General features: G+C 40.0%; 1 protein-coding gene across 4 annotated transcripts in view; it reads right to left on the reverse strand.

Annotated features, from left to right (window-relative positions):
• APP (amyloid beta precursor protein) overlaps positions 1-18,586 on the reverse strand; it is a 224,554-nt gene that overhangs the window by 64,453 nt on the left and 141,515 nt on the right. For all 4 annotated transcript variants that reach the window (XM_062598064.1, XM_062598045.1, XM_062598054.1 and 1 more), the window contains one exon: positions 7,725-7,858. In XM_062598064.1, the coding sequence (XP_062454048.1) occupies positions 7,725-7,858 (134 nt within the window). The remainder of the gene's footprint in view (positions 1-7,724; positions 7,859-18,586) is intronic.

Here is an 18,586-nt window from a genome sequence, read left to right on the forward strand (position 1 = left end):
CTGTTAACTTGCTACAGTATACACGTACTCTGTACAGATAACTGAAACCTTCTCAGGGTCTTACTTTGGGATTCTCCTGATTTCATTTCCAGACAACAATCTCCTCAGATAAAACTTTCTGTGCAACAGTAATTGCTTTCTCTGGATGTAGTGCATGCAATACAAATAAGGGACTTGTTTGTTTGCAAGATTAACACAATGCAATAGTCAGAAAAAACCCAGAGGTAATTTCTCAATATGCACGCTTCTTTCCTTCCTCTCTCATTGAAAATCACACTTTTACACTATTTAAAATGGAAATTCTCAAACAAACCTTTTCCAAAGAGGATTTCAGAAAAGCACAGTCTATATGCATGACTGAAATTTTAGAAGGGTGAACAGCAAAGACAGACGAGGCCAGCCATGTCTCATGTCTGCACTTAACCCTCCACCTCTCAGCTCCTGTCTCAAGCTCCCCAGTTGTCCCATATGCTAGACATCACTAATCAGGTTCTCTGATGCACAGATTAGAGAGCACCAGTGGTGGTCCAAGGTATCAGGTGGGTCACCAAAAAGCACCTATGGACTCAAAGTAGTAGGACAAAAGAGAACACGATATAAAACGCACTGAACTGACAGGTCGCCCCATCACCACTTACTTTCTTAATACTTTGTACAGGAGATTTTATTGTTTCTCTGAGAAAGCTCATGTTTCTCTTCAGAGGACATGAAACAGTGATGCAATTTAGAGCACCATGATGTATAATGGAAAAAACTTATTAATGCACAGAGTGCTGCAGTATATTAAGTGCACATTAAATATTCATCTCTTAATTGTGCACTTAGGCCATAAGTGAATGATTGTGGTGGCCTAGAAAACCTAACTCATATATACAGGCAACATCCTTCTAGAGAACTAAAATATCACTGATGCCAGGATGTGAATGTTACAGAAAACCCAGAAACTATGGCATTAATTCAAGTCATAAACTACAATAATGTGCTAAAGCTTGAGCACTGGCCTAGATTAGGAACTTTGATTTTCTTTACCATCCTCTCCTTCTGTACCTTCAAATCACACCTCTGACATCTGCTTAATATTCTTTTTCACTCTGTGAATGAGTGGCCAGTGGATTTTTAAAACTACTGTTTTTTGCCATCTTTATCTGCCTAACTAACCTTGAAAAATTTAAAGGCAAAAACACTCTGCTTACCCACATGATGAAAACAAATATTGTAGGCAATGTGATAGGGACACACTTGGTTAGACCAGGTCTCTCTGCCTACTATTATTTCTTTAAACCTTTTTGGGCATGGGAGGCAGGCTGATGAACTGACATGCTACAGTTAGCTGTTCAGCTCTGGTGCAACGAGAGTGAATGTCTTGTGAAAAAACAAAATGATATGGCTGTTTTCACAAAAAATATTCAACGTAAAGACTGCAGAAGCTGTGCTTTGAATGCTGGTTTTTCAATTGGGATGACTTTAATGGCTGAAAGTATATATATGCCAATCAATCAAAAATACAGGCTTTTTTTTTTTCTTTTTTAAATTCTGTAATTATCCATGGGCTGCTCCATCACCATCCAGAGAAAACTATTCTTTCAGAAAGTCAGAGCTTTAGAGAAATTATGAGCAATTAACAAATATGCCTCAGCACAGAAAACAAAAAATTATTCTGCAGATATGCTGATGTATAAAAACGTTGAACTTCTCCTGTATGCACTAATAAAGTTATTTTCCTTCATTGAAAGCACAAATCTAACAAAGCCACACAGATTTATGGCACTTCAAGGCTTGTCTGCTTCTTGCAGGGAAAATGACAACTCCTGGTTGAGATTTAAAGCATTTCAAAGTCAGGACTTACTGCCTAAAAGACTCCTTTTGGGATTGGGCTGTAAGGGGCAGGTAGCAAGAGGGGAAAAAAGAAGAGGAAGTAAGGAAAGCATCATTCATTATTAAGACAAATGCTAATTCCAAAATCTCATTACACTGAAACCAGTGGAATATACTCCCATTTTATATACTAGTGCATGGACACATAATTGCAAAGGGAATAATTTATACCAGACATATGGGATATATCAATCATAGCAGCAATGGTTCTTGACTGAAGAACTGCCTAGTTAGAATGTCAAAGTAATGACAATAAGATACCTACTTTTTCTGAGGGCTTTTGAGTCTTGATCCTTTTTCTGGTAAAAACATCATTAACTATCTCCAAAGAGAGATCTACTCTCTCTTTACTCTCAGAGATAGAGACTGTAAGTAAGGGGGGTACTGCTACTAGCTCAACAGAGAGTTCTAGGGAAGGCAAGATCCCTTGGACACATCATAACAGAGGCAGCAGGACCTAGGGAATAGGTAGTAAGTGGACCCTGGAATTAGTAGTAAGTGATGGTGCAAAGGTGAATGGCCAGCCAACACTGGTTCCTCATGTTGTTGCAGATGAACATCATCAGCTACCGTGGGCTTGCTGATGTGACCCTACCTGATGAGGCAGAGAGAGGACCTTTGATGCTCCTCTGTCACTCCTTCAAATGATGGGCTAATAGGTATCACCCTCACTTCACATTACAGACGCTTGTTATGAGAAAGGAGGGGCAGTTTATAAGAAAGAAACTTTTTCCCCTGAATTATTTAGTAAGGGAGACCTCTTCCTGTAATGTTTCACAATTAAAGTGCATGTATACTGTTCAATTTATGAGAGGGGGAGCTGAAAGGTAAGCAGTCTTTCTCTAACTGAAGACCTTATTCAATATATGGAAATAACCTTTTGAACAGCTTGTAGGTCTAATCCTCCTCTCCCAGGACAGGCCATGTACTTTAATGTACGTTGTTTGATGATTAACAGGATCGAACACTTTGGTTTAGATCTACCTTATGCTCTGCTTTTAAAAAACTAGACTCTCATCACAGAAATAAACTAAGCATTTTGAACGCATCACCAGCCATCACCCTTTCCGCCCCAAGTTCAGGCTGGTTGAGGGCTGAAGTATTTTTAGGTATGTATCTTGGAAGTAAACCTCCAAGAATATCAAGAAGACTATTCTAGGAGACAAGGTATCATTAAGCTCTTATCGTAATTACTGTACAAATTATGATTCCTAAAACACTGTAAACAGCCACAGAAAGAGTAATTTTTAGAGACCAGGAAGTCTCAAGATGTTTGAGGGAAAAAATATGTAAATATACAGCTCCCTTGAGTGAGGTTCAACATCTGGTGCCATCAAGCTATTTAGCAGCAACTATTTAAATGTGGGAATTCTACATGAGTCAACTGGAAAGAGAAAGAACGGAATTGTACCAAAACAGGAAACCCGAACTAGGGCAGGCCAAAATCAATTAACATAATCTCTCCATGTTACATATAACAAAATAGCCGGCATTAAAAGGTTATACATGCATAGATAATAACTGTCCAACTCGCACACAAATGTAGTTTTGCTGTTGTTCTTTGGAGCTGCATTAATAACTCTTGGGAAAAGTTTAAAATTGTATCTTAATATAACTCACTTTACAGTAGTGTCTAGGAAACTTTATAAATCTTGTTGCTCTAGGTGCTACACAAATGTAAGGGCAGACAAACCTTCATGGTCTGTAAGCTACAAGGAGGGACACTAAGAGCAGAAGGGAGTCAATGTGTGAACTGGAGTTGCATCAGGCCACAGTAAAAGAGAGCACAGAAACCTTGAGTAAGAGAGGCTTTTAGGAACTGTGAACCGAGACAGCCCCTGAAAGAAGCAGGGCCTCTACCCGTGTGCAGATCTTCATGTGAGACAACTCTTCGGAGTTGTGAGAACTCCACAGTGAACAGGGGAAACTGCAGAAAGACAACAAGCAGAAAACCTGCACTGTCATGATGATGTTCTGATAGAGTACTTAATTTCAAATTGAAAGCTTTCTTTAATGATTAAAAAAGTTTCCTACTCCTTAGAGGATTACATTTCATATGTGAACTAAAACACATAAGAAATATTTTTTATTAATTGACTGTTACACATCAAAGTGTGCATCAAATCAAGTATTCTTTTAAAACTAGCTGGTTTATTCAACAAAGGAAGTACTGTCTGTATTTAGTGAACAAACTTATTTCTGATTATCACATTTATCAAGATTAAAGAATGACTTGCTTCTTTGCTCAAAGACACTGAACATTCCCTCCATTTTTTTAAATATAAGAAAAATGGGTATTCTTGCTCTTTTACACACCCCATTTCTCAGTGTTGAAAGATGATGACTTTGACCTACAATCTGAGGAAACGGAATTGAATAAAATATTTTCTTTGTGGCTGGAGGGCTTAGCCAGTGACTCTCACTAGTTAACTTTCTTTTTTAAGGAAAAGACTTCCTGTAAAAGCTAAGTGTTTAATTCATTTAGGATTGTTTTTAACATAACAAATTTAATTAAACTTTAAGCTAAAAACACTTTTTGAAAATATCTGATTTAAAAGAAAGTATAAAAAGCAATTTTTAAATAAACTGCCGGAAGAGCAGACCAGCAGCACGCGACACAGAGATATCACAATTACAACAGGAATGAAACAAAGAATGGTGAACTGTTTTTTCTGCATCTCCTTCAGCTTTAGTATTTCTTTAGCACCTGAAACATTAGCTGGAAAAGGTTAGCGCAGTGCTGTATAAGACAAGACATCACTCAAATGTAAGGGAAAAACTAACATTTAAAATCTCAGTACGCTAACTCTCTTTTTAAAAGCTCTGCAGCTGTCCTAGGTACTTTATTTAAGTAATGATTTCATGATCTGCTTAGGCAAACTAAAGGTCAATTCTTACTTTCTTCCTTGGTATTTTATACTGCTGCTCCCCAGGTGCGATCTGGCTTGCTGAGTTGGTTATCTTTTTTTCTTATTTCTTTTTCTTTCCTTTTTTTTTTTTTTTTTTGAACGCTCCCGAAGCAGCCCGATCAGGGAGTGGAGGTGCCTGCCCTGCAGCTGCAGGCTCCGTTCCCATGCTGTCAGAAAAGAAGGCTGCCAACCTGCTCCCGGGAGGACAACAGCATGCTTGGCAGTTTTGCCGCGAGCATTACGCAAACCCTTGAACCACAGCCCTCATTTGTCCAAAATACGCCTGGTAAAATACACTGACCAGAGCATTTACCCAGAATTTTGCTAAAGGCTCGACAGCCTTTTCAGTTAATTCTGATAACCTCAAAGTTACTTTTAATTGTATACTCTATCTATATGCTGTTTTCAAGCCTTCCTGCAAGATGCCCTGGCCTATTTACAAGGAAAGGCTGCTTTGCTTTTTTTTCCTTTTTTTTTTTCCTTAAGAATTTCACTTCAAGCCTACTCAAACATTTTAGCACCGAAAGCCTGGCTCATGCACCTGTAATACACACAAACTGAAAATCCAAAAGAGGAAGAAAGTTACAGTGAAAAATTACAGTAAAATACCTAAACAGTATATGCAGTGCTTCCAAATTATGTTACATTATTTTTTTTGTGGTTGGTCCATTCTAAAATATGCATCACAGGCTTTCCTGCAAACCTTTTATATTTTTCTTCTGCAGTTATTAGAGCAGAAATGTCAGAATTTTAATTGGTTTTTCTATTACAAACACTGTATCTGAAAGGGTGATAACTCATCGCTGAGTGTTGAACAGGATTTGAGGAGGATAGGATTAGAGACCTTCTGGGCAGGCTAGACATCCACAAATCCATGGGCCCAGATGGGATGCACCCACGGGTACTGAGGGAGCTGGCGGATGTTGTTGCCAGGCCGCTCTCCATCATCTTTGAAAGGTCCTGGAGAACTGGAGAGGTGCCTGAGGACTGGAAGAAAGCCAATGTCACTCCAGTCTTCAAGAAGGGCAAGAAGGAGGACCCAGGCAACTATAGGCCAGTCAGCCTCACCTCCATCCCTGGAAAGGTGATGGAACAACTCATTCTGGATGTCATCTCCAGACACACGGAGGATAAGAAGGCGATCAGGAGTAGTCAGCATGGATTCACCAGGGGGAAATCCTGCTCAACCAATCTGATAGCCTTCTAGGATGGAATTACTGGCTGGGTAGATGAGGGCAGAGCAGCGGACGTTGTGTACCTTGACTTCAGCAAGGCTTTTGACACTGTCTCCCACAACATCCTCCTGGATAAGCTCAGGAAGTGTGGGTTAGAGGAGTGGACAGTGAGGTGGATTGAGAACTGGCTGAAAGGCAGAGCTCAGAGGGTCGTCATCTGTGGTGAGGAGTCTAGTTGGAGGCCTGTGGCTAGTGGTGTCCCCCAGGGCTCAGTACTGGCTCCCATCCTGTTCAACTTCTTCATCAATGACCTGGATGAGGGGACAGAGTGCCTCCTCACCAGGTTTGCTAATGATACCAAGCTGGGAGGAGTGGCTGACACACCTGAGGGCTGTGCTGCCATTCAGAGAGACCTGGACAGGCTGGAGAGCTGGGCAGAGAGGAACCTCCTGAGGTTCCACAAGGGCAAGTGCAGAGCCCTGCACCTAGGGAGAAATATCCCCATGCACTAGTACAAGGTGGGGGCTGACCTTCTGGAGAGCAGCTCTACAGAGAAAGACCTGGCAGTGCTGGTGGATGACAAGCTGACCATGAGCCAGCAGTGTGCCCTTGTGGCCAGGAAGGCCAATGGTGTCCTGGGGTGCATTGGGAAGAGTGTTGCCAGCAGGTGGAGGGAGGTGATCCTGCTGCTCTACTCAGCCCTGGGGAGGCCTCATCTCAAGGACTGTGTCCAGTTCTGGGCTCCCCAGTCCAAAAGAGACATGGAGCTACTGGAGAGAGCCCAGCGTAGGGCTACGAAGATGATCAGAGGGCTGGAGCATCTGCCCCATGAGGAACGGCTGCGAGAGCTGGGCCTGTTTAGCCTGGGGAGGAGAAGCCTGAGGGGGGATCTTATCAATGTGTATAAGCACCTGAAGGGAGGGTTTCAAGGGGACAGGAACAAACTCTTTTTGGTTGTCCCGTGTGACAGAACAAGAGGCAATGGGCAGAAATTGAAGCACAGGAAGTTCTGGCTGAGCGTGAGGAGGAATTTCTTCCCTGTGAGAGTGACAGAGCCCTGGAACAGGTTGCCCCGAGAGGTTGTGGAGTCTTCTTCTCTGAAGATCTTCAAGGCCTGCCTGGATGCAACTCTGTCTAACATGCTGTAGGTGACCCTGCTTGAGCAGGGCGGTTGGACTAGATGATCTCTAGAGGTCCCTTCCAACCTTACTGATTCTATGATTAAAACACAGAGCGCACAGTTTCAGTCTATGTAAGTCTTTTTGGTGAGAGGAAAACGAAGTTTCGATTATTCAGTTCAAAAGCACCACTTTTTCCCCTTTTCTTTGTCTTTAGATGCATTTCATACATACACCTGGCAAAGTGAAACTGCCTATAAGGAATTTCCCTGAAATGTTACAAAGGAAGATTGAATTACAGAGTGGTCAAGGTCCTTATTTAAAACCAAGAATACTCTCACAAACCCAGCATTCTTCTGCAAAGACTAGACCAATTTTTAATGGATTTTTTTTTCCCCTTTTTACCAGTACAGGTGGACTGTAGCAACTTATGATCACAGGTGTGATCAAATCCAATGTGTGTCCAGACAGCTGAATTCTTAGATACACAGTCAGAAGGGCAGCAAATGATTTATTTATAGCATTGTCACTGGGCAGGGCAGCTGGCAGAAGCCTTGGGAAATAAGAACATGAAGGAGTCCATGTCTCTTACGGCTCCACAAACAAAACTACCTGCCCTAAGTAGAAAAGCAGACGCTCCCCCTTACCTGAGACATCCTTTCACGATGCTTAGCTTCAAGTCTCTCCTTGGCTTTCTGGAAATGGGCATGCTCATTCTCATCCCCAGGTGTCTCCAAGTACTTGTCAACAGCATCTGGAGTGCTAGCAGCTGTGGTAGGGACTGAGGGAAAATTTTGAGGGTAAGAGAGGGATAGGAAGGGGAGGAAAAGCAGAATTATCAGGTTAGTATAGATTAAATTTAGCAGAATTGAGGAAGAAACATCTACTTTAATTTCTATCAGAATAAAGCCATTCATTTAACCTCAGAGAAGTCTAACATACAGCTTCCACAAATATACTTTTAGTCAGGTATAGTACATGCAGCAAATATCTAGAGATTTCTTCTATTTTATAATCCAGGAGAAACTCTTTAGAATTAACAGAGGAACATCATTACAAACAGATTAGGAATGACTGGAAAAGGAAAAATTCCAAGAAAGAAAAATGGCAATGAGCAAAGTAGATAAACCAGCAGAAAGTCTTCTGCAAAATTGTGTGCTTTATGTATTAGTTTATTTTTTTTAAAGATAAACTGTAACACAAACAAGTGCCAACACAAACAAATTTTTAAGCACCTATGGACTGCTTGGTGCTCTAATGAAATACCTCAAATTCTTCCCTTAATGCATTCTGTTCTCACAGACATTTTCTTTATTTTTAACAACTCTAACTATGAAAACCCCTCACCGATGCTGGAAATAATCAACAAGAACGCACTGATCACCACACATTCCTGTCAGATAACCAAGCTATACCTATTGCACCGGGAGCAGGAGGATTTACATTTCGAATAATTGAAGCAGAGTAGGCAGCAATTCTTTAATTACGCAGTAACATCCAACAGCTTCCAGATTAACTAGAGTAACATTTCTGTGCTAGGGACATAACAGCCATTTAAAAAGCTCTCTAATGATGATCAATTTAATTTCAGCTACATTATCCCTAAATGTTTTATTCTATAGTCTCATTTCCCTGGTCACATTTTGTTCAACAATTGCAAAGTCAATTTAAAAATTCTGTCAAACAAAGATGGTACATATAGTTGCACAAAATTTTCTTAAATGAGTTTGACTATACGTACTTTAGCTAACTTTAGCTTCAAGTACAGAAGTAATACATTTTACTAGAGAGATTAATACAAGTAGGAAAAACAACAAACCAAAACAAGAGAACTTCCCAAACATTCCTCAAGCCTACAACAGAAGCAAACTTCAGTCAGAAATTCAGCCTGAGAAATAACAGTCAACGTTTGTTTATTACTACTCTCTCAAAAACTGGCTGAACTGTAAACACATTTATGTTATTTTTATTATTTTTTTTAATCATCAGTTTAAAGAGCGAGCGCTCCACACGTTAGTTCCAAGGAAATACATTCTCAGATCTTAAGATAAACTGGAGTTTTTTTCCACAAAATCTCAAACTCTTCCTCAGATTTTACATTATACATATAACCCAAAAAGCAGAATAAACAAAACAAAATCAGAAAGCCTTTGGCCCTGGCTGCATTTGAGACAAAGACGGTTTTAGCTGCTGCTGAAGTCAACCATAAAACAGATTTTTGTAAGTTACTCGCTGGAAGAAAGGCAGGGCCTTCCTTGTCTCAGCAAAACAAAACGGAAACCTCTACAAGCAACCAAAAAAAGCTGGTGGGAAGTCATAGGCAGTGACAATTATTGTTCTTCCAGCCATTTTTAGATTTGCTCCATGAATATTTAATCACAAGATTTACATTTTGCAAACATTTTTATTACGGAAGTATTGTAATAAACAAAAAAGAAAACAGCTAAGCTTCCCCCAAAGCCACAGAAATTACAAAAATGGAATGTAGCTCTTAATTTTCTCAGGTTTCCCTCATAGCCTCAGACAACTGGAAGCATCTATCTCTGTTACAAAGGCATAAAAATCATCTTTTCTCTTTTAAACTCTCTTAATGATAATAGTTCATCTTCAGTGACAATATGAGGGAAATACTAGAACCGCACAATTTCAAGCGTAAGGACACACAAAAATAAAAGGTTAAATATGAGAGATTCACAAAAGTAACCACAAAGCGGTAACAACTCCCAAACGCACCAGCCCCTCTGCGGCGCTTACTCACGTCGGGTGATCACTCACAGACAGCTATCCACTGTCCACGGATAATGTGAGCTATCCACGAGAGTTATCCAAAACTCTGTATTTTAAAACCAGCAGTTCTGGTAACAATCTTCTGGGGCAAGCAAAGAGCGCGCCCCCGTTCCTGGGGAAGCCCCCGCCTCTCCGGCTGGGGGGCGCATGAGCCGCGGGTCCTCCCGTTCACGTCCGCGCAGAACGGCCAACGGGACTCCGCAACGAAAGCTCTCAGACAGCAAACCCGTGCAGGGCCATCAAGGATCGTTAAAGACGGGACAAGCGTCTTGCCAAACTGTACAGAACTGTTTCTGCGGGGTGCAGTGCTGCCTGTGGAAAGACTGTAACGCACGTAAGTGAATTCCAAAAACGATCACCTAAAGCCTGGACTGAGTGAAAAGTACCATTTCCAAGATTCTTCAAAGTATTTTTAAGTATCATTTTTTTTTTAATGTCCGTAGCATCAAATTCATTTGATCTTTCCAGATCTTTCCTGAAACTGCAGTTAAGTATGGTACATTTTAATTTTATTTAAAAAATAAAAATGAGATTTTATTACAAAGCAGGAGGGAATTTAAAAGCATCAGACAGAAGGCCATCTATTCCAGCGTCTCGTTTCTTGACAGAGGTTAACAGAACATGGGAACGTCCTGAACAGAAATGTATATATGAGCAGGGGAAATTTAAGGTGACACTCTCTCAGCTTGCAAATCTGACACTCGGGGACTCTTGAGCAATGTATAAATACCCTGTAACAATGTCTGTAAACTATCCTTGCTGGATTTTCCTTCCATGACTTTTCCTCCTCCAAACTCACATGAAACTTAGCATTTAAAATATGGGACAGCAATGAGTTCCACAGTTTAACGATGCTCTGGGTGAAGAAAATGTTCCTTTGTCTGACCCCTCCTCCCAATTTCCTAGGACATCCCCTGGGTTTTGCAGGAGAAGGCTGAATGGGGCAGCATTCTAGTATATTCTCCATGTTTCTCAATCTTTCATCATTTTTTTTCCCACTGAACTTCTTAAGTCTGTTCAAATGTGTGTGGAAAGAAGTGATGATCTAAACAACTGTCCAATGAATTATGCTAATTTAACCTTTAATTTATTGAACAGGAAAAAAGGTCACACGAATTTGCAACTAGATCTGTTAAGCCATCTGTATATTTAAAGGTCTGAATTTCAAAAAATGCTGTCTCACACGCACAGCCTGTAGGGCCAGATTTTTTGATGATACCCTTACTTCTCACTAGGACACCTACTAGAGTGTTTCCGAAGAGGTGAGAATTATGCTCTATTATGAGCGGTTCCCCATCAAATAAGACTTACTCCAACTCACCCTCAGCACTTCCTTACAAATTTATGATAAGCACGGGTCTTACTGACAAGCATCTTGGCTCTTTTTCTTAACAGTAAAGACTAGCATTATTTTTTTCAGTATGTACTTCTCTATGCACAACCCACTCGGTCAAGGACTTCACAAACAGGCAAGACTTTTGTGGATGTTAGGTGAGAACAGACATCAGCAAGAGATTAAATGCATATTTTATTCTTATGTGCTTGCTGCTAACACTAGCTCATGCCTAACAGAGTGGGTTAAATTTGCGTAAAGCAAGTGGTAAGACAAACAGTCTATGTACCTCTTCTGGAATATTTGTTTGTGTCTGTCACAGGTGCAGTCAGAGGTTGCAGATATTAACCAACCTATTAACATCAATCATATCTTAATCTGAAAACAGAGATATAAACAGGAATAATTTCTGCAAAGAGAAGTTAAGTATCAATATTTAGGAAAATTTTAAAATGATCTTGTAGGCTTTTATTTTCTATTAAAGCTGAGTTTTGGAAGTAGCTCCTTTTATTTGTGGCTAGTTGTTAACATAATTATAAGGTAAGCAAAAATATATCCCTAGCATTAAAAAAAAAACCCCAAAACTCAAAACAAAAAATCTGCTTAAAAATAATTAACTCCACAAGATTTTGCTCCCTGCATTTACTAAGTTTCCAAATGATTATGTGAGAAATTCTCCACTCAATATTAAAAAAAAAAAAAAAAGCAATCCTCAGCAGTATGTTTAAAAACTTTTGATTCCAATAATACAACTAACTATTATCCCCCTGATAAAAAGACACAAGATACAGCTATAAGAGAACTGGGTCTCCCTTCTACCTAGGGCAGAAAAACTTTACGAATTTATTCATGGTTCCTAGCACACAATCTATTGTTTCTGTTCCAATACATTTGGGAACTTCATTCATGTAGATGTGCTGCATGTTTTCTCATAGCAAGTTGGGAACATTTGGTCAGACATCAGCTACACACAAGAATTTCTTAAAAATCTCCAGCCTGATCTCTTTTTTGACTTTTTCTTAAAGGGACATTTCAATGCATTTCAATGCGTTTCAATGAATTTCTATGCATTGCTTGTTTCATAAGGTAACACATTCTACTACTGTATGAGAGCTCATCAAAAAGCTGTTGACAGGTGTGGATGAAATATAGTACTAGATGATATTTTCTTCATACCTGCACTCATTTTACTTGTCAATTCCAAAACAGATTTATTAAACTTAAAAATCCTAACCTTCCAGGTAACATTGGTTCAATACAGTCAAACTATGCTTTATACCATTTGCTATTTAACAGTAATTCTTAATTGTCAGAAGACAGACCAGGAAAAAAATAAAAATACAAAATAGCCCACAAGATCCTGTTTTTTTCTATTTTGCAATCAAAAAAAAAAAAATCTTTATCAGTAGCTCCAGTGAAAGAATAAAGTCATTTACCACACTCATATTAGTGAAAGGATTAGTAGATATCCTCTTTCTAAATTACACTCGCTGTTGCATATAAGACAGGAAGTCGCTTGAAATGCGAACACAGTGCAGGAATCACTGAATGTGTTCACTGCTTCTGAAATCCCACAGGCACAACTGCATCATTAATGAAGGATTAAAATCAAAGCTTGCAGTGTTAACTAAAATCACAACTAATTACAGTATTTCCAAAACCTACTAGTGTTTATGGAATATCTTTGGCAATCTATCATTGTTACTGCTACCCTGTTAAATGAACTGATTTTACAAAATGTAAAACCATTCCTTTATGAATAAACTACTCCACTTACAGCAGGTAAGCAACAGAATATGTACAGCAGGAAGCAAGCTGAGTGACAAAAGACATATGAAGCTTGGGGAAGGTATAAACCAGATTACAGTAAATGATCCTTATATTTTATGTAGGGAAAGGATGGACCAAGATGAGTTATTACACAGTAAGTAGTGAAGTTTAATTAATACAGTTTAATTGCTCAGAGAAAAGTATTTGCTGAACTAGTACATTTTTTAGTATGAAGATCAATATCAGGGCACAGAACAATAAAATCCTAAACTCTGAGTACAGTGCATTTATATATATATTGTATACAATATATAAAATTATAAATACAGATAGCTATTCTCATTCTCAGCATTCCAAACTGGAGGACAGGCAGGAAAACTCCCACTCTTTCCAGTTTTAATTACCTTATCTTCACATATTCTTTCATGAAGAGCATATTAAGCATTCCTTAACCCTGTTTAAAACTGTAAAAAAAAAAAAAAAAAAAAAAAAAAAGGAGGGAGGAAAGAGGAGAGAGAAGAGATCCTTCCATAGTCAGTGAGAACTTACGAAAATCAACACCAGAAATGTCCCCAATTTTAGTATTTTTTCCTGTGAGTGGTGTTTTTGTTTTGTCTTTAGGTTTTGGGAGAAGTAGACAGCAGGGATGGGCTCTGAGCATTGGCATGACCTCTGATTCTTTTCTCCTTAATAAGACCATCAGGAGGCAGAACTTGTGACACTGGCACTTGTGGCACTTATCCCAGGCCTCTTGAGATCTCTCTTTCCAGCATAAACCCTTTCCTATTTTATCACCTTTACGTTTCCCATTTCATTCATCTTCTAGAAAGTGTCAAATCAAAATAATTTTACTTTGCATATTTAGACTATGAGAAGGTTTCTTTAACTCCAGAAATTACTGCAATCGCAGCTACAATGCTACCGGGTGCTTCAACAACATACTTTTTAAAAGAGTTGCATGGAAAAGAACCTTAACCAAAGGGTTGAGAGGGAGCATTAAAGGTTTTGGATAAGAGCCTCTGGATACTTATGCAAACCTTTTGAACATCCCTCATCACCAGTCTTCATAATTGCACAAATGCTAATATTTTAAGATTGAGCTCCGAGAGCCAGATCTTTCATCTTGTGACTAATCAGCAGATTTCCCTGATTGGAAGCTAATTGCAGAGCAGTAAATTGTACTGATTACATTCAGAGCCTGGAATTCCTATCCTTCAGACGATTCAGCTCCAGCTGTCCACTTTTTAATTTTCAGTGAACATGTTCAGTAATATGAACTCTAATTAAGATTTTCATTGATACTAAGGCCCATCCATTTCAGCTAGATACTTTTCACTCATGCTGCTCATAAAATAAATAAAATTCAGCAGAATGGTTATCTTGCATATTTGCTTTCTCCCAACACTATGACACCCTAAAAGTCTATGGAAATGAAATTTTCTTCATAAAAACTAAGGAATAGGCTAGAAGATACACAAATATATTTTTCTATTATCACTCACTTCCTCAAGTTTGTCAGTTCTTTTCTTCCCTCATGTTCAAAATGATGACCTTGTTTCAACTTGTCTTCAGGTCTATTCCCTGCTTCTCCCCTGACATACACCTAAGATTAGTCACTTAACAGTGAGTGCTGATTTGCATTCCCAAAGAGCCAGCCACTCCAGCTTCCAAAAGCTAGCAGCTGGACTTTTAAGTTGAGCACCTTCCTGCTTTGCTGCCTCTCATACTTGCGAGGAGGTCCCCAAAGCAAATGTTCCCATCACTGCCTTGCAAAGCTCTGCTTCAAGGTCATTCTCACATGATTTGTCACCATAAATTTAACATTTATGAGAAAAATAGAAACTAACAGAACTAGTTACAGCAATAGCAGTCCTTACATTAACACTTCACATTAATCATAGAATCACAGAATCAGTAAGGTTGGAAGGGACCTCTGGAGATCAGCTAGTCCAACCGCCCTGCTCAAGCAGGGTCACCTACAGCATGTTAGACAGGGTTGCAGCCAGGCAGGCCTTGAAGATCTCCAGAGAAGGAGACTCCACAACCTCTCGGGGCAACCTGTTCCAGTGCTCCGTCACTCTCACAGGGAAGAAATTCCCCCTCACGCTCAGGCAGAACTTCCTGTGCTTCAGTTTCTGCCCATTGCCTCTTGTCCCGTCACACAGGACAACTGAAGAGAGTTTGTTCCTGTCCCCTTGACACCCTCCCTTCAGGTACTGATACACATTGATAAGATCCCCCCTCAGGCTTCTCCTCCCCAGGCTGAAGAAGCCCAGCTCTCGCAGCTGTTCCTCATGGGGCAGATGCTCCAGCACTCTGATCATCTTCGTAGCCCTACGCTGGGCTCTCTCCAGTAGCTCCATGTCTCTTTTGGACTGGGGAGCCCAGAACTGGACACAGGACTCGAGATGAGGCCACCCCAGGGCTGAGTAGAGCAGCAGGATCACCTCCCTCCACCTGCTGGCAACACTCTTCCCAATGCACCCCAGGACACCATTGGCCTTCCTGGCCACAAGGGCACACTGCTGGCTCATGGTCAGCTTGTCATCCACCAGCACTGCCAGGTCTTTCTCTGTAGAGCTGCTCTCCAGAAGGTCAGCCCCCACCTTGTACTAGTGCATGGGGATATTTCTCCCTAGGTGCAGGGCTCTGCACTTGCCCTTGTGGAACCTCAGGAGGTTCCTCTCCGCCCAGCTCTCCAGCCTGTCCAGGTCTCTCTGAATGGCAGCACAGCCCTCAGGTGTGTCAGCCACTCCTCCCAGCTTGGTATCATTAGCAAACCTGGTGAGGAGGCACTCTGTCCCCTCATCCAGGTCATTGATGAAGAAGTTGAACAGGATGGGAGCCAGTACTGAGCCCTGGGGGACACCACTAGCCACAGGCCTCCAACTAGACTCCTCACCACAGATGACGACCCTCTGAGCTCTGCCTTTCAGCCAGTTCTCAATCCACCTCACTGTCCACTCATCTAACCCACACTTCCTGAGCTTATCCAGGAGGATGTTGTGGGAGACAGTGTCAAAAGCCTTGCTGAAGTCAAGGTACACAACGTCCACTGCTCTGCCCTCATCTACCCAGCCAGTAATTCCATCCTAGAAGGCTATCAGATTGATTAAGCAGGATTTCCCCCTGGTGAATCCATGCTGACTACTCCTGATCGCCTTCTTATCCTCCGTGTGTCTGGAGATGACATCCAGAATGAGTTGTTCCATCACCTTTCCAGGGATGGAGGTGAGGCTGACTGGCCTATAGTTGCCTGGGTCCTCCTTCTTGCCCTTCTTGAAGACTGGAGTGACATTGGCTTTCTTCCAGTCCTCAGGCACCTCTCCAGTTCTCCAGGACCTTTCAAAGATGATGGAGAGCGGCCTGGCAACAACATCCGCCAGCTCCCTCAGTACCCGTGGGTGCATCCCATCTGGGCCCATGGATTTGTGGATGTCTAGTTTCAAATTATCAATGGTCAAACTCTTGCATATAGAATTGATTGCATCATCTCTCCCTTGAATCCAAAACTTTATCTCCCTCCCCCCACTCCAGTCCAACACTGGTTTAACATTTTGTTCAAGAGTGAAATATGATTATAAATTTATATAGATGAAGGTAACTTGGCATTTACATTCACTAAATGTGCTAGTCAAAATTAACAACTTAGATAGTCGAACTCATCCATTTACAGTTGATAGGTACTGAATAAGAAACCTCAAGTACTCACAATGAAGAACTGTAAAAATAAGTTTTTCTTAAGATTTCATTTACGCTGCTGGAAAATTGGCCTCAGCTCGATCAAGATGCATGATTTAGCCTAGTTTCCACGCCAGAGAAAATTAAATCCAGCAGATACAGGAAACCTATGTTGGAGATGTTAGGGAAGGGATACATTTAAGTGAAGTCTTGAGAGGCAATTTCCCCTTTACTGCTAATTTAGGAAGTAGTAAGAAAACTGAATACAAAAAGCCTACATGGCAGGTTTTTCTAGTGGGATTAGCTTGGTGTATTTCTAAAAATTTCCTTCCCCTTCTACCCTATTCATTCTGATAAAAGACTTGTACTTAGTGAAATGTTTCCTTGCAGTATCACTGCTTATGAACGTGGAGTTTTAGGATTTGGAATGTTAGTAGTAGACTTCTGTATTTTAAATTGTATTTCCTGTAGTGCTGCAAAAAATTAGTGCTATAGCTAGTTCACTGTGATGAATACTTTCCAATACCAAGTAGCTTGTCAAAAAATGCATCCTGGGATGAAGGAACTTTCAAGGTCTACTGCTTTTATAGATGCAGGCCTGCCAACTATGCCATAAACCTCAAGAACAGCGAAAGGGTAATATTATCAGATTTATCAGATGAACGTGTTCTATATATCTGCCTGCTTTCTGTATTTAAGCCTCCCTCTTGACCTCGAGCTCAAGCAGTCTCTGAAGTTTTACAGACAAAATAAGTAATCATCTGATAAATAAGACAGAGGATCCTTCCCAACTGAAACTACGTATATTTTTCCATTCTGCTTATGCAAATGAACTGCAGCTCTTTACCTCTTTATTACTTAAAAGATGCTCTGAAGGTTGGCATGCAAGTTTAGCTGCCAAAATGTTTTACTCCCTACTAATTAAAAAGATGTCAAGATCTCAAACAGATAGCAAATGCATAAAGGAAATTACTGACAAGCAAATATGACGGGAGTCATTAAAGATGATAATCTTTAAGCCTTTGCTGTAGAAAGGTACAGACTATTATATGCAGTACCTTTAAGAGAAAGTAAACTGGATAATGCAAAATACTAGAGGTAATACATTTTCCCTCACTTAAGAGTACAAATTGAAAATATTTTAAGATTGATCTTATCAATTACTAAGAAGGGGCAGATACTAGTCAGAAGGCAAGGTAAAGTTAGCCTACATAAAAAGCAGTGAGAGTAAATCTCTAATACTAGACTACCTTGAGCACAATACTTTAATATGTATTTGTTGCGTGTGAAGACCCAAGCATATTACGAAATTGTAGCTCTTCAGTTACAACGCCTGCTTCTTTTCACCACATCCATTTGAAATTGAAATAAAGTATGCACTACTCACAAACAATTCACAATTAATGCTTTAGCAAGTCTGTAAGATTCTGCGTTTAGTCTAGAGAATAAACACAATTCTACCTAAATTCATACAAAATATCAGCGAGCAAAAATACAACAGTGCACACTGATATTTAAATTTTCAACTAGGTGTCCAGGTTACAGAAATCAGGCAAAGGAGGTAATGGACAACACTGAATCCTCTTGGTTCACTCTGTTGTTAGCCTTAGTAATCTAGTAGAACAAACAAACAAACAAAAAAGAATATTTCAATGATATATCAAAGTCTTCAGAAATTGACTGTGCCACCAGAGTCTGGTTTACTACAGCTTAAGATGAAGAACAAATTAAAATATTGCAGCAAGGATTTCATAATGTTCTAAATTTATCATATCACAGGAACTAGTAAGAGAGCTGGAAAGAATGCAACAGTAGTTAAATTTAATCCATTTAAGAGAATTTTCCAAACTTTGAAGCTCCTTGTGTCTGCAAGTTAAAATATAAACATCATTTCAAAACAGTATTTACTGAAAAATTATGTGGTTTTTGTAGCTTTAA

This window comes from Rhea pennata, chromosome 1 (genome assembly GCF_028389875.1).
Source record: "Rhea pennata isolate bPtePen1 chromosome 1, bPtePen1.pri, whole genome shotgun sequence".
Lineage (NCBI taxonomy): Eukaryota > Metazoa > Chordata > Aves > Rheiformes > Rheidae > Rhea > Rhea pennata.